This window comes from Ostrea edulis, chromosome 1 (assembly GCF_947568905.1).
Source record: "Ostrea edulis chromosome 1, xbOstEdul1.1, whole genome shotgun sequence".
NCBI classification, from domain to species: domain Eukaryota; kingdom Metazoa; phylum Mollusca; class Bivalvia; order Ostreida; family Ostreidae; genus Ostrea; species Ostrea edulis.
The window spans coordinates 77,738,256-77,755,282 of NC_079164.1; the positions used below are offsets into that span (position 1 = coordinate 77,738,256).

General features: G+C 36.1%; 2 protein-coding genes across 2 annotated transcripts in view; both read left to right on the forward strand.

Moving 5' to 3' along the window:
- LOC125680285 (lactase/phlorizin hydrolase-like) overlaps positions 1-10,735 on the forward strand; it is a 43,028-nt gene extending 32,293 nt beyond the window's left edge. The window contains exons 22-43 of the mRNA XM_048919749.2: positions 1,005-1,352; positions 1,461-1,600; positions 1,693-1,950; positions 2,214-2,355; positions 4,077-4,310; positions 4,412-4,535; positions 4,686-4,870; positions 5,080-5,442; positions 5,528-5,658; positions 5,853-6,110; positions 6,215-6,398; positions 6,485-6,724; positions 6,834-6,957; positions 7,054-7,238; positions 7,359-7,718; positions 7,811-7,941; positions 8,112-8,369; positions 8,619-8,802; positions 8,892-9,131; positions 9,208-9,331; positions 9,753-9,937; positions 10,146-10,735. Of these exons, the coding sequence (XP_048775706.2) occupies positions 1,005-1,352; positions 1,461-1,600; positions 1,693-1,950; positions 2,214-2,355; positions 4,077-4,310; positions 4,412-4,535; positions 4,686-4,870; positions 5,080-5,442; positions 5,528-5,658; positions 5,853-6,110; positions 6,215-6,398; positions 6,485-6,724; positions 6,834-6,957; positions 7,054-7,238; positions 7,359-7,718; positions 7,811-7,941; positions 8,112-8,369; positions 8,619-8,802; positions 8,892-9,131; positions 9,208-9,331; positions 9,753-9,937; positions 10,146-10,504 (4,757 nt within the window). The 3' untranslated portion in view covers positions 10,505-10,735. The remainder of the gene's footprint in view (positions 1-1,004; positions 1,353-1,460; positions 1,601-1,692; positions 1,951-2,213; positions 2,356-4,076; positions 4,311-4,411; positions 4,536-4,685; positions 4,871-5,079; positions 5,443-5,527; positions 5,659-5,852; positions 6,111-6,214; positions 6,399-6,484; positions 6,725-6,833; positions 6,958-7,053; positions 7,239-7,358; positions 7,719-7,810; positions 7,942-8,111; positions 8,370-8,618; positions 8,803-8,891; positions 9,132-9,207; positions 9,332-9,752; positions 9,938-10,145) is intronic.
- Positions 10,736-14,096: 3,361 nt separating this feature from the next.
- LOC125680292 (lactase/phlorizin hydrolase-like) overlaps positions 14,097-17,027 on the forward strand; it is a 46,973-nt gene continuing 44,042 nt past the window's right edge. Inside the window, exons 1-3 of the mRNA XM_048919763.2 lie at positions 14,097-14,403; positions 14,559-14,675; positions 15,356-15,486. Coding sequence (XP_048775720.2) covers positions 14,349-14,403; positions 14,559-14,675; positions 15,356-15,486 — 303 coding nt within the window. The 5' untranslated portion in view covers positions 14,097-14,348. The remainder of the gene's footprint in view (positions 14,404-14,558; positions 14,676-15,355; positions 15,487-17,027) is intronic.

The window sequence follows — 17,027 nt, forward strand, 5'->3', positions numbered from 1 at the left end:
TTCGCCTTTCACAACGATAAAAGTGCTGCTAGTTCTTTTAATTTTAATGTGTTTTATGCGATAACAATAAAGTATGCGTAAATAACAGATGATGAGAGATGACAACAGATTTCTTAGTAAATCGAGTTCCATATTTTAGTTTGAAAAGTTAACTAACAAACATGCATTAATGAGTATACGGTTCAGAACTGTGGTGAAATAGAATTTTAAAAAATAATCTTCCATTCATATTTTGCGCTTGAAATAGAAGCCAAACGTTGATTAAAATGAGAAACTGCAGTTTTCGTGGGACTATTACCCGCTCATTGTACTGTGATCAGCTAGATGGATTATTAAAATTGAACTAATAATCATGTTTCCCTTGGTTGTAATTTCTTAAAAACCTCATACTTTCGTTTTGAATATCTTATACCATATGTTTAGCATTATAATTCATTGATACAATAAGAGTAAACTGAGTAGATTTGAAAATCAACATAAAACTTGGAATTTCAATCTAATGTTTTGAAGAGAGTCCGTGCTGAAAATGTTCCCACCCTCGATAAGCATATCTCTTTTCAATCCGCGCTGAAATTGCATTGTGACGTCAAATAAAGTTTTGAATGTAACAGATGAACATCATGCATGGATGCTGTATATTTCATTTCTTGTCACATTATGTTCACCGGTCTTAATATTTCATTTCTTGTCACATTATGTTCACCGGTCTTAATATTTCATTTCTTGTCACATTATGTTCACCGGTCTTAATATAATTACATGTATATCTAGATTAATTATTTGGAACATATATGTAATTCTCGAAATCGCCAAATTAACCGCCGAAATTATTGGTATACCTTTATGGCATTTGCAAACTTTTCAACCCACTAAACCCGTTACACGATACAGATGTTGGAATTATTTTTCAGGAATTACATGCTCGATCAAACTGTTGAACACATATAGAACTTTAATTTCTGATGTATACACGTAAGATTCATATGTATCTTAATCAATTACAGCTGTCAATCTGGATAAATGCAATGTGAAAGGATACACTGCCTGGTCCCTCATGGACAACCTAGAATGGCGGGCAGGCTACTCGGAAAAGTTTGGCTTACACTACGTAAACTTCAGCGACCCAAGTAGACCCCGGACAGGAAAACTCTCTGCGGAATTTTTCAAACAAGTTGTGAATGACAACGGGTTTCTGGAAAACTCCCTTACCTCGCCCCAGAACGGAAATAAACTGGGGGTATATCGGGAACTAAAGAACGCTGACAACTTCTACCAAGGAAAGTTTCCAGAGGACTTCATGTGGGGTGTCGCAACTGCCGCATCTCAAATCGAGGGAGGAAAACATGAGGATGGTAAGTAAGGTTAGGTATGGGGTATAGTAATGCACGTTTATACAATAGTGCGGAACTGAATATGGAAAATAGAATTGGTAATATCTGAAACTTTGCTGTGCTTCAAAGGAAAAGGTGTCAGTTTATTTGATTATGCTGTGGAGGAAGGAACGAAGAATAATCTGTTCCCCAAGGAGGACTGGCCAGACACGGCGTGTAATAGTTATACTAATTTCCTGAGCGATGTCAGTTTATTGATACAGTTAAAAGTAAGTTATTTGTTGCTACCGCGGTGAAATGTTCTTTTGACATTTGCACCATGAACTATGTCACAAGAATCACCATTTTTCAAACTTTGTAGGTATCGCATTATCGCTTTTCAATATCCTGGAGTAGGATTTTACCCCATGGTTCAGCGAATAATGTAAATCAGTTAGGAATTGAATATTACAACAACTTGATTGATGCGTTGGTGGATGCTGGTATTGCTCCCGTGGTTACCATGTACCACTCTGATATGCCGTTGGTTCTGTATCAATATGGAGGATGGACGAATGATAGCATGGTGGACTCGTTTGAACAATATGCAATGATTCTGTTCCGTGAATTTGGAGATCGTGTACGTGAGAGTGAATTATACAAATTGTGCATTTAACTTAATAAAATTATTCTACAATCTCACCAAAACATGTACAAGTATGATATTATATATGTAGTAATCCAGTTTTTATTAATTCTTCATTATTGTGTTAAAAGAAATACTCCTTTCCCTGAGTTTTAATCACAACCACGATATATGTACATTTGAGTGGATCCTTTACTTTGTTCAATTCTCCTAAATAGGAATACGTGGTCATTAATTAGTTATTGTCCTTACCACAGGTAAAGCACTGGATAACGGTTAATGACCCCTACAGTGTTGTCTACTCCAGCCTGGAGTCCTACAAGGCGGCGCACAATCTAATCAGGGCCCATGGAAGAGTCTACCGCCGCTACGATAAAGAATATCGAGCAACACAAAAAGGTATGATGAATTCGTCATGTTTGAAATATGTTTCAGTAATTCACATTCTTGGAAGATATACGCATCTCTTCATTTAAAGTTTGCAATGAAATACAATTTCAGATTCGTCTAATTCTTTCAAAGTCGTTTTTGAAGGAACTTAAATGCTATGTACGTGTAGATCATGAGCCCACGGGCTTAAATGTATTTTTGGCAGCTTAATTAATCAATGTAGATACATTTAGTACAAGTAAAGCGCTGGCACTTTACCCGAGTTACTCGTGGCTTGTATTTTTCGCTGCTTTTCTTTCCAGCTAAATACGAAAGTTGTAAATGTTACAGAAGGCTGTTAGACTTTTATTATTATAAAGATGAATGTAGGAAATCAGAATTTTTTTCACAAGGTCAGCAGTGTTGGCATCGTTAAGATAGATGCACCAACATTGAGAACATTTTTCACAAGGTCAGCAGTGTTGGCATCGTTAAGATAGATGCACCAACATTGAGAACATTTTTCACAAGGTCAGCAGTGTTGGCATCGTTAAGATAGATGCACCAACATTGTCTTGCGTGTGTTTGTGTATATCTTTGTTTTACGCCCCGTCGAGAATTTTTCACTCATATTGAGACGTCACCAGCTATAGGTGAACTACCACAAATTTAGACCTGTATGCTTAGCCTCAAGGAGTGAGGGTTATTGAACATGCCAACACTTCTAGTGACATGGGACCTCCACTCTAAAGGTAATATAACAAAGACCCTTGACTCTCACTTTGAAATGCCGAGCGTTTGGCGTAGGAGCAATCACTACCTATGTTTGTGTCTAGCTATGTCGCGGTTATGGCACGAGCGGAATCGAACTTACGACCTTCTGGTCATGAAACGAATGGTCTACACTGCGACCGATCATTTGCCTTACGTAAATACTGATAAAAGCTGTGTATAGATGCTGGATAAAATGTTTATTATATTGGACAAATAAGTTTGGTTCCTACAGATTCATCTTTGTATACTTTAGATGAAAAGAGATGGCTATAAGACAAAAAATCAAAAATAAACTGAAATCGTTTTTAGCTACCAATGCTGGAAATGCTACATGTGCATTTTGATTTGTCAAGTTTTTGTTTTTTGTTTTTTTCATATTTCATAATTACACTAGTCAGTATCCTTGTACATGTATACATGTATATCATGCTAAACTTTTATCATCTGAATCATGTCATTTTGTTCTATGCATTAAGCAATATTCTTAGTACTTCTTCCCTACTTTAAGTCCAGAATGTAATTTTTTACTCGTATTTTGTTATTAAGCTATTAATTGAAACTTAAGAAACGCTTTGGGATTAAGCTTGTATAATCTTTTAAGGGTGATCCTTAAATTAGAGAGCATCTGTATGTCATGCCAATATATATATCTTTTACTTGTTATTCATGACATTCTGTGATATTTTATACCTGAATAAACAAAATAATTTCATAGCAGAATACAATTATAGGGAACACACAATGCTTGTATTGTAAACCAATCTACATATACTTCATATGTATTCAATAAAACATCTCAGGAATAGAACACAGAAATTTTCACCATACCAGTATATCCCTTAAAACGTGATGTACGAACTCTGTAATGATCATCGGGTTATTTCCCCGACTATGAGGATTGGCTTAACTATACACCAACCCTTAACTGAATTTTGCAAACAATTTATCATACAAAATATTAAAATTTATTATTGCAGGAAAAATTGGTATATCTTTCAAAAACGATTGGTATGAACCCAAACGACCAACACACCCTGGCGATATCGATGCTCAGAAGAGAAGAATGGAACACACTCTAGGACTGTTTGCTTATCCAATCTTGGTTAGTGGTGATTATTCACCATACCTTAGAAATATGGTGGAGAAAAATCTATCTTTAGCTGGAAGCATTATTCCATTGTTTACGGATGTGGAGAAGCTTGAAATTAAAGGTAATGATCTGTATCTCGATAATGATTATGACTTTCAATGCTATATTCATTATACATTGTCCAGATTAAAGTACTGTTTTTCAATGAATTTTTAACTTCAGAGTCGGCTGATTTCATTGGACTTAACTTTTATTCAACATACTACATAACCGGTTCCACCGAGATTGAGAAAGAATTTGAAATTGACACAGATTCAGTAATCTCTGTCGACTCTTCTTGGACACAGTATGTTTGATAAAATTCATATAATACAATATTTGATAACATTAATTAGAAAAATATTTCGCAGATATTTAGTTCTCTATTTCAATATACGCTTTATACGCTGTCTTGTGAATTTGAATAAGATTTTACAAAATCTATTTTAAAATTCAGAACAGCATTTGGAAATTATGGATCTGCTCCATATGGTCTACGAAAAATGTTAAACTGGATAAAGGACAGTTACAATAACATCCCAGTTTATGTCACGGAAAATGGATATCCGGATGATACGGGCACTTTAAATGATCACGACAGGGCATCTATCCTTTTGCAATATATAAATGAAGTTCTAAAAGGTATAATATGATATGATTATTGACCAATTATGGACCCACAAGGGGCAAATATACAAAAACTAGTTATGATTTAATAAGACATATACAAGAGACAGACATGCATAGCATACATGTAGTTAAGAAAGTTTTGAGGATGTTGATTTTTGATTATATTGGCATATGATACAGATATTAAACAAAGACATTCAAATCATTCATTCGAATTTCAGCTATTAAATTGGACGACTGCAATGTTCAAGGATATACAGTATGGTCATTAATGGATAATGTGGATTGGACATATGGAACTAAAGCTAAGTTTGGACTGTACCATGTAGATTTCAGTGATCCGAACCTGCCTAGAACACCAAAATTATCCGCAAAAGTTTACTCACAAATAATCAGACAGAACGGGCTGGTAAACAACATAAGTGCTTTGATTGAACAAAAACCAAATCTTGGTAGCAAGGAGAACGATCCCTATCGGCAACTCCCATTTGAAGATGAAATGTACTTGGGAACTTTCCCTAAAGGCTTTGCTTGGAGCTCTGCAACAGCCGCTTATCAAGTTGAAGGTGCTTGGAATGAAGACGGTAAGAGCAACTAAGTGATGTTTATAATCGGTTAAATGTGACAAAGAACTTGCTTGTTTACGTTCTGTTTTTTCTTTTACCCTAGGAAAGGGACCGAGTATCTGGGATACCTTCTCACATAATGGACAACATATCGACAATATGGATACTGGTGATGTTGCATGCAATAGCTATCATAAATACCTAGATGACATTCAACTTATTAAGAATTTGAAGGTACACACACACGAGAGAGAAAGAGAGAGAGAGAGAGAGAGAGAGAGAGAGAGAGAGAGAGATCCTGTAAATAAATGAAAGATTTTACTTTATGTACTTCAATTGAACTTTAGACCTCATTTTGATATTTGTAAGATGGATACATGCTAAAAGATGCCATCACTGACGCATGATGTATTTTTCGTTCATTTTAGACAAGTCACTATAGATTTTCCATTTCCTGGCCACGAATTTTACCCCAAGGAACTATCAGTTCCGTAAACCGTCTTGGTATTGATTATTATAATGCCTTGATTGACGCTCTAATGGATGCCGGTATTGTTCCTATGGTTACTCTATATCATTGGGACCTCCCTCAAGCTTTGATGAAAAATGGCGGGTGGCAGGATGAAAAAACTGTAGATCATTTTGCCGAGTACGCCAGACTTTGCTTTACGTATTTTGGTGATCGGGTAAGACAACATTAGTATAATCATCCATATTGAAAGACAATAATGACATTAATGAAATTAGTATGCTTTATCAGTAAAAGTATCGTATTTGACATTATGTACAGGTCAAGTATTGGATAACTTTCAATGAACCGTGGGTAGTATCGCATCTTGGATATGAAACAGGGGAAATGGCACCTGGAATTAAAGGGAAAGGTGATGCAACCTATAATGTTGGGCATAATTTGATAAAAGCACATGCGAAGACCTACAGATTATACGAGCAGGAATTCAAAACCATTCAAAGAGGTGAGGAGATCATGTAGTGTTAAATCAACCTTTCTGATGTACCCCATTTTAGGGGATAAAAATTAAAATTGGATTACTCTACGTAGGTGAAGTTGGGATAACCTTGAACACAGAATGGGTTTTCCCTAAAAACGTCAGTGATCCTCGTGACATAGCTGCCTCTGAAAGAGCCATCAATTTTGAGTTTGGCTGGTTCCTTAATCCAGTTATAAATGGAGATTATCCAGAAGTCATGAAACAGCAGGTCGACAGAAAAAGCAGGAGTCAGAATTTTAACAAGAGTCGGCTGCCCATATTCTCCGAGAAAGAGAAAACTTTCATAAGAGGTAATCATTCGTCAAAAGCCTTACTCATGTCATAATCACAGCATATTACTATATTGGAAAGTAGTCATCTAAAATTCGCAGGCAAGTATTGTGTTCTTTTAATTTACAGGTACTTTTGATTTTATTGGGATGAATTTCTATTCCTCGAGTATTGGTACATACAGAGAGGCGACAGATCAGAGCTATTACGGAGACCAGGACGTGGAGATGTTTAAAGATCCTTCTTGGCTAGGGTTAATTTCATCAAACAAATTTTCTGTTAATACATACCTTGCACTTTGAATGTCCATATGCAGATTAATAATTGCATTAAATAATGGGCATTCTAGATCAGGATCTTCATGGTTGAAAGTAACTCCGGTCGGAATTCGGCGTATGCTGAATTGGGTGAAGTACACATATGGAGATATTCCAATTTACATCACAGAAAATGGAGTATCGGATAGAAATGGATCCTTACAAGATGAACACAGAATTTCCTATTACAAACAATATATCAATAACGTTCTGAAGGGTAATGTTACTATGGATTTTAAATTTTTGAATCACTAAAGTTTGAACATCGCATGGAAGGTTTCAGAACTGCGTGAAAATTTTGATAATTGATGGCTCTTTCATTTCTTTTCTGTTCTAGCAATACGTTTAGATGATGTAAATGTAAAAGGGTACACAGCGTGGTCACTCATGGACAACTTTGAATGGGCAAGAGGGTATGCAGAACGTTTTGGTCTTCATTATGTTGATTTCAATGATCCTGAAAGACCAAGAATTCCCAAGGCCAGTGCCTTATACTACACGAAAATCATTACTGACAATGGATTTGTAAATGACGAGGCGCCCACGACGGAACGTTCCCCCACATCATTCCCTGAAAACAATCCTTATCGGAAACTGAGCTATGAAACTGACATGTTATATGGAAGGTTCCCCGCAGATTTCGCTTGGAGTTCGGCTACGGCCTCATATCAGATAGAAGGGGCATGGAATGAAGATGGTACAGGACACTAAATCTATACTTTTAAGTAAATTTAATTTTCGGGAAAAACATCATCTTCAACAAATTCAAAGCATGATTTCTAATTACAGGAAAGGGTCCCGGGATCTGGGACGTGTTTTCACACCAGCCTGGTAATGTGGACAATAATGACACAGGTGATGTAGCGTGTGACAGTTACCATAACTATATGAAAGATGTGCAACTCATCAAGAACTTAAAGGTTGGTCAGGGTTTTTGAATTTTCGATAAGTGGCGAATGCATATACTGAGCAGGACATACCAGTATAGAATCAAAGTACTGAAAGACGGGGTCAAATACCAATATAGGAAAATGACAGAGAGCGTTTGTCATACGAAATGATATATCTATTAATAAACTTTACATTTCAGACCACTCATTACAGACTGTCGATCTCTTGGCCAAGAATTCTCCCAGACGGAACAACAAAAACCATCAATCGTCTTGGTATTCAGTATTATAATAACTTGATTGACGCGCTTGTAGACGCGGGAATTGTTCCTATGGTTACTCTTTATCACTGGGATCTTCCACAAGCATTGATGCAGTACGGAGGATGGCAAGGCGAGAAGACGGCAGATCTCTTCGCGGAGTACGCCAGACTTTGCTTCACAGTGTTTGGAGACAGGGTCTGTAACTAAAGCATTAACAGACCTGGTCATTGATTTCATATATTTATAAATATCATATTTATAGAGTTTTAAAAGTCTAAGTGTTTTTAATTCTCCAGGAGAAATGGTTATGTTAATGAGTTTGAATGTATACGTAAATATGAAAATATTGAATTCATCACATGGGAGATTGATCACTGTTCGTTATCTTCACCTATCATGGAAAATGCTTTCTTGTGCAGTTCTGCTCTTTTGATCGTTCTTTAGGTTAAATTTTGGATCACACTGAACGAGCCCTTCGTCGTATCCAACCATGGTTATGAAATTGGGGTGATGGCACCAGGACTTACGGGAAAGGGGGATCGAATCTACGCCGCAGGACACAATCTTATCAAAGCACATGCAAAGGCATATAGAATCTACGAAAAAGATTTCAAGAATACTCAGAAGGGTATTTCCTCATTTGTAACTCTTTGAAAACAGATATAAAATTCATAGCATGGTCTCGCACATTTTTCTAATGTTAAAAAATCTTTTTAGGAATAATTGGTATTACCATGAACACGGATTGGCAGGTTCCCAAAAATCCATCTGATCCTAAAGATCTGGCGGCATCTGATCGTGCCATTAATTTCATGTTCGGTTGGTTCCTTAATCCTGTTATGAGGGGAGATTATCCCCAGGTGATGAGAGATCAAGTGGACAGGAAAAGCCAAGAACAGGGATACACCACAAGCAGGCTTCCTGTTTTTACACCCAATGAAAAGTTATATATAAAAGGTAATGCTTTATTAACACATTCCCATTTTCCTCTTTATCAGTTATACATCTAATGTAAATGTCCTTCTAATTATAGGAACATACGATTTTCTTGGAATGAACTTCTACACTTCGAACCTTGTGCGTGGTATTAACGCCACAGTTCAGAGTTATGTTGGTGACCAGGATGCAGAGTTTACAAAAGATCCTAAATGGCTAGGGTGAGATAGAGACACTGTCTCCATACTTATACATGTGTTTTATATACTATTGATACATTGCAATCAATATTTATACGAATGAACAAAGATGATAACGAACAGTGATTAATCTTATGAATCCCATAAAAATACCACATTAAGTGTAGGATACAAAGGTATGATGCCTAGGAGGAGTAAGCATGCCCTGATGTCTGGTCACAACCGCCGTGAGTCCTTATCAGGTACACGGAGTAATCCGTATGTAATAAAAACAAAAGGTTTCAGTATAAAACGAGTATGTGACCGATCGGCAGGGGATGTTTACTCCTCCTAGACACCTGGTCCCACCTCTGTAATTGCCCAACTCTCTGTTTTGTATTGATTATAGGAGTTATGAGATTGATCACTGTTTGTTATCTTCGCCTTTCATGTTTCCTTATAGATCTGGTTCGGATTGGTTAAAAGTGACACCTGTCGGTATTCGGCGTATGCTGAACTGGGTGAAATATACATACGGGGATTTCCCAATTTACATCACGGAAAATGGAGTGTCTGATCGAAATGGATCTCTACAGGACGAACATAGAATATTCTATTACAAACATTACATCAATAATGTATTCAAAGGTGCGTATTGATAATAGAAGATGAAAATAAGCAAATGTTTCAATTTGTGCACAAATCACAGTAAATCAAAATCAGATGATATTTGATGTTAAATAAATTTTCAAGTCAATGAGAAATTAAGAGGTAGTTATATATGTTGTAAATAAACAACCGTCTGCGCAACTGGATCAGAAAAAATATATTAATATTCGTTTTATGCATCCTCTAGCTATACAATTGGATGGTGTTAACGTAAAGGGATACACTGCATGGTCTTTGATGGATAATTTTGAATGGGCGCGAGGCTATTCGGAACGCTTTGGACTACATTATGTTGACTTTACTAATCCTCAAAGGCCTCGAACTCCGAAAGCAAGTGCACGTTACTTCACAAAGCTCATAACAGACAATGGTTTTGTACAGGAAGCCCCATCTTCTCCAAGCACTACCTCAACAACTAATACACAGAGACCCACAGTGAACATTTGTAAACCGGAATCATCGGGTTCACCTTCCATTAGTGCTTTTGTTTCTTTAATGATAAGCATGTTAGCAATTTTATGTTTCATAACGAAGCATGAAGTATAATGTACTTGAATAATTGCTGTAGTTAGATATTTTGAAAATAATCAAAAGTAGCCCTTTGGTTTTCTGCAGAATTTTGAAGTGGGGTAGTTTAAAAAGCATAAGGATACGTCCTGAGTTTGTTGTATATGTAACAATACCAATATTACATTCTTCTTGTGAATGTTTTCTTTACACTCTATGTGCTTGTTCCTGTATTACGTAAATGTAAAATTAAAATATTTTGAAAATCTATTGTTACGGTTTTTAAAACTCTTTATTTGTAAACTGTTCTATACCTCTTTTAGACTTTGACGAAGTTGCTATAGAGATACAAAAATCACATTTATTTATTTATAAACAGCATTTTATTATGAATAATAAGAATTAGGAAGCAAGCAACGCCTATATATTAAGCCTTCTCCTTAAGGAGAAAAAAAAATCATAGTAGAAAAGCTTCTGAATTATGTTGCAAATATAGAGCAGGGAAAAATTGAAGTTTGTTTTTTGCTTTAGATAAGAAAACAATCAGACAGAACTTTGTGAGAATGTCATTTATCAAACGAAAAAGTGAAAATAACAAACAGTAATTATCAGTGTAATAAATACTATTAAATAATACAAAACCAAGAGTAGGGTAAACGCGGACCCCTGGACACACATGGAATCAAGCCTAGGAGGAGTAGGCATTCCCTGTTGACGGGTCACACCCACTGTGAGCCCTATATCCCGATCAGAAAAACGCAGTAATCCGTAATCAAATTCAGCATGCAAAGAACGGCCTAACTAATGGTATAAAACACGTCAGACAACATTCGACGTAAGGAAAGCTTATATTTGTATATTAGCTCATTATCACGACCGTAGAATTTGCGAAATGCAGAATGTAACTAATGAAGAAAATAAAGGTTCACAAACAAAGGGGGGAAATAAGCATATATAAACAGTTTTTCATATTATTACACAAGATTTCACCGCACCTGTCCTTATTTTCTCCATAAATATTCATTACATTTAACAATTATAATACATATACATGTACTGACAAAACGTATTCTAAAGCGTAGAAGAGCAACCAAACGTCACAAAGATGTTTGCTCTTCCATAGGGTCAGCTGGGAGTTTTAACTGCCAACTTTACAGGAAGAAACCGTTTTAATTTGATCTTTATTTCATGAATAGGTATTGTAACATACCAATATAAATGACAGGCAGATTCATATTTTAGCTACCAAAATACTGTTGTATATTTGCAAATATTTCAGCTTATCTGGTAATATGTGTTGTTATCTCATCGCCTCTCCCTATTCTATGGGTAATAGAAATAATCTTTGCCAAAAAGAGGCGAATTTTTGCTAAACTTCTTTAATAGAAGAATGATTGTAATTGTCAATATTTTAAAACCACAATACATCCGATGACGTCGGATTTTTTTAAAAGGATTCTGATTCAGTGCACCACGCGGCTGTAGTCATGCAAGAACATCTTATTCACTGGTCATTTTATTGTTTTCAAGGCATTTTAGATTTATTCATATAAAGCTTCCCTTTTATAAATATTCTATATAATCTATAGAATCGCAATGGATCCTAGGCAATCATGGTCGGCTGTTAACATGAAATTATGGGTTATGTACATGGTTAGGGGTCGGAGCAAGTCTCTAGTGGGTACCAAAATGGAATGTGCTAGGAAACCATGCTTTTATCCCCACAATTGTATAAGTGTGAACAGAATCATGCCATAGTAAACTGCCATCTCTCGATTAATAAATCTTCTTTCGCTACCTTAAATAATTGTCGTCCAGGGGATCATCCAAACACCCAATCCTCTGGAGCCTAAAACAAAAACCCAGTTTACCCCAATACACTCGAGATTTTCGGCTCGAAAAGATTTGGGACTATTTTCAACTCCAATTAGGGTCTACCATTTGCCAACATATCTACACCGATATCCAATCAGGCAGATATCAAACGAAATATTTCATGGATTTCCTTATGACTCAAGGATCACAACCCCCTTGGCACGCAAAAGATCGTTTCCCTGATGTTCGAAAAAGAGTAGGCTCAATGGGGGCCGTCAGGGAAACTCGAACACTCACAATCAAACATAATTCAATAAGTTAACCGCCGTAAAATGGCTGAAATCCAGGCGTTATTTTGTTGAATTTTTCAGTAATTAGAAACTAAAGTATTGGAGTCAAGGGTTGGAAACTGATCTAGAACTCTATGACTTGGGCGAGACCTTAATCAATCAAAGCTCTCTGCCTGTACTTAGAAGTTATTTTACATTTGTAGATGTTTTATTGGCTGGGCTACTTTGTGTCATGTGACCAGTCAGCCTGTTTTAAACTATAACTATAGTGTGCAGCTATAAGTCAATTTTCTGATTTAAAGTCCAACCAGTTTATTACTATGTAAGATTATGTAATATGCTATTTTAGTTCCTAGCCATATGTTCGTTTAATAAAGACAAGTTCACACAATGGTATTTTTTCTTATTTTTTTCATATGTAATGTACTTGCATTCTTTGATCAAAAGTCCATTAGCATGCATTGTATATGTCCATGAGTGAGATGGGCATTTACATACATTCCAAAACACCAGTTAATCGCAAATTGTTTTTAAATCTTTGAACACAACAATGTCGTAATTTAAATACATGTACAGAATTTGATAGAAATGAAAGAAATATATTATTTTCTCTCTCACTATTACAACAATAATTCAACAAACTCGTATTTACTACATTAAACGCGGATTGCCAATCCCGATGAACTGCATTTTACATGTAAACATACGGTGTAGCAATAAATACACAAGAAGATTTAAAATTCAGAGGAGAGTTCTAAATATTTTAAAGTACAATGTACTTAGTTCTCATGTCTGTCTCCATTTTCTCGATATCACCTCCATTTTTTGTTTGGAGGTGACAACAAGGGTTAAAGGTAGCCTCTTAGTATATTGCAACCCGATGTTCACCGAACAACATAAAAAAAGTATCTCAGTTTAAATTAAAGATTACAGAATTCACTGATTTAAACTCAACATCTTTTAAGTAATCACATGCATGCATCAAGGTTATTGTATGCTTAATATATATATTCAAATCATATGTTACGCGTTATTTAAAGCATATCACAGGTTAAGATCCTACAGTGTTTACATACAACACATTCTCTTGCATAGGGGCCCATCGTTCCTTGCTATCGTCACCGATTACCGATTTTATTCACTCTCCTCATGGATTAATACATTATATTAAATGTACATTTTACACTCCGTGTTCGTTCCCCCCCCCTATTGTTGTATAATCAGTAGTCTTTTGTTGTAATTTTGATTCAAAGAAAGTGTTTGAATCTAAATACGAAAATCTTGAAGACTCCTGAATTTAAAAAAAAACCAAAAAACTTTAAAACGCAAAAACACTCACGCAGCATTTTCAGAAATAAAGATCCTCGCCCAATACATCACGATTGAACTTGTCAGATTCTTATCTATCCACGCTTTAAGTAGAAACTTTGGTATTCGAAATTTAAGAATTTGAAGTTAAACTTGGATCAAATACGAATAAATATCTATCTTTACTTCAGAGAGCAAAAAATTACTTGTAAAGGTGCATAAACAGATATTCAATCATCTCGACAACGGTACATTGTAGTGATGTTAGAATATTACTTATCTGTTGAAGATATATAAAATCAGCCTGCCCTTCAGTTGTCAGTCGTTTGCATTGCACTTGGTAGTTCTAAATTCCTTACCTGTAGCGATCTAAAGTAAATGTTCCCCAATTAGAACAAAGGTTTTATCGGGTGTGTGTCGATGTGTTAGGGAGCACTCGTTACACGTGCTAACGAATACATCCAGGGGAAATGAATGTCCCAATCTTTTCTCTTTGTCTCCTGCTACAGATTTTCGTTATTGAGGGTAAGGAATCTTACAAGATGTTTCAAATTAGTAAAAGATAATTTTGACGTATTTCGAATTTTTCATTCCCTAATACTAGATAAAGATGACTTGCTGCATTACAGTTTGTGACTGATCAATTCTGTTTATCACTTTTTTTTTTATAATACATGCAGTGCATGGATATTATCCTATGAACCACAGTGGAATTCTCTATGGTCAATTCCCGGATGACTTTATCTGGAGCGCCGCCACCGCTGCCTACCAAGTAGAAGGGGCCTGGAATGAGGACGGTATGGGTTTTTTTTTTATACAATAGGTATCGGAAACATAAACGATGTGTTATAATGTACTGTTACAGTGTTCTTAAGTAGGTTCCCGTGGGGATCCGGGTTAGAATAGGTCCTCAGTACCCCTTGCTTGTCGTAAGAGGCGACTAAATGGGGCGGTCCTTCGGATGAGACCGCAAAAACCGAGGCTCCGTGTCACAGCAGGTGTGGCACGATAATGTTCCCTCCCTGCTCAATGGCCGTAAGCGCCGAGCATAAGCCTAAATTTTGCAGCCCTTCACCGGCAATGGTGACGTCTCCATATGAGTGAAATATTCTTGAGAGGGACGTTAAACAATTTTCAATCAATCAATCTTAAGTAGGACTGAAATGTTAAGATGCATTGCTCATTAATTTCATGTAATAGAAATATGTTAATGATTTCAAATTTTAACATATTCAAACTATGTGAGAATACTGTATTAAAACAATTTATTTCCACTAGTTTTCAAATATGTGAGAGTTGTACTCTCCAGTTTTGAAATGTTATTCTTAACATTTGTGATCTTGTATCTATTCGTTACGTTTAAGTAAGTACTAACTTCTATAGATTTATAATGAGTTCACGAAAATTGTTTTGTACTCAAATTAGCAAACGACACATAAGAAATAGTCTTTCGCACCCTTTCAATTATCGTCGATAGGAAGAGGACCGAGCATTTGGGACACATTTTCTCATAAACCGGGTAATATAGTGAACGATGACAATGGTGACGTAAGCTGTGACAGTTACCATAACTACCAAAGAGACGTGGAAATGTTGCAGGAACTTGGAGTAAGTTGTCATATTTAAAACACAGAAAAAATATTATTATAAAAAACCAATACGTGTTTATTTTGTGTTGCTGTCTAGACTTGTGAGATTTGTTTCGCATATAATTGATAAATATATCTTTATTCTCCACCTGAAATCAAATGGCATACTGTATCTGGGCAAAAAGATAGGGCTCTCGATTGAGGGCGAGACTTGCAGAGTGTTCTTTATTTAAAAGCCCAATCATCAATTACATGGAGGTTTCAAGACAGGTGTGCAATGTATGTTATACCCAGCAAACGATGACAAGGGGTGTGTACTTTCCCGTGTTTTCGTATAATCACCTTTGCTAGCCATGCCTTGAACACATTCTCATGAAAGTAAACCAGGCGTCGTTTAAACAAGAATTCACGAACCCAACCAGGTCAGGAGGTTATAAAACTTTATCGTTCTCATACTCAAACTCAGACATCTTTGTTTTGAGTACAACTCTCAGCATGCTCCAAAAAATCTTGAGCATGTACTCTATTTCAGTGTGAGAATGAATCTATAAAAGTTTTATAACCTTTAATTTTTAGTATGAATACGATTTAGAGCACTGAGTTCGAGTTTGAATAAGAAAACATCCTCAAAAAAGTTTTCTAACCTCCAGGCCTGATGTCAATGTGAAGGTGAATTACAAAAAAAAAAAAAAAAAAAAAAATGACAAGAGCTTGGAACGCGCCTCACACTTGTTAAAGAGCTTTAGATCCACTTATTCCATCTAAAGTTAGATCTAATTCAATTATTGAATGATACTGGTTAATTATTCAATGAATGAATGAAATATATATGAAAATAAAATTATGAATATTTCTATATAAATTTGAATTATCTTTATTTTAAATGAAGATATGACTGATTTATTGTATCTTGCTTAATGTCCCTCTCGAGAATTTTTTACTCATATGGAGACGTCACCAAGACCGGTGAAGGGCTTCAAATTTAGGTCTATGCTCGGCGTTTACGGCCATTAAGCAGTGAGGGTTCTTTAGTGTGTCACACCTACTGTGATACGGGACATCCGATTTTAAGGTCATCTTCGAAGACCCATGACATTCACACCTTATGCCGAGCGTTTGGCGATGGAACTGGCACTACCTGTTTTAACGACTTAGGTCTGTCAAATTTAGGCCTATGCTTGGCGCTTACGGTCACACAGCAGTGAGGGTTCTTTAGCGTGTCACACCTACTGTGACATCCGTTTTAAGGTCATCTTTGAGGACCCGTGACATTTACACCTTATGCCGAGCGTTTGGCGATGGAACTGGCACTACCTATTTTAATGACTTAGGTCTCTCGCGGCCGGGATTCGAACCCCGACCTTCCACATGCGGGGCAAGCGCTCTAATCTCTAAGTCACTGCGGCGGATATTTCTACAAAGAATTTCAGAGTGATACAATTCTTTGACTACATTTAATTTGCCGTTATAATAAAAAAAATTCGTCGATTAAATTATTACATATGGTGGCTTATTTGAATCATGCCATGAAAGAACGACAGATCGAAAAGAAGAATGGAC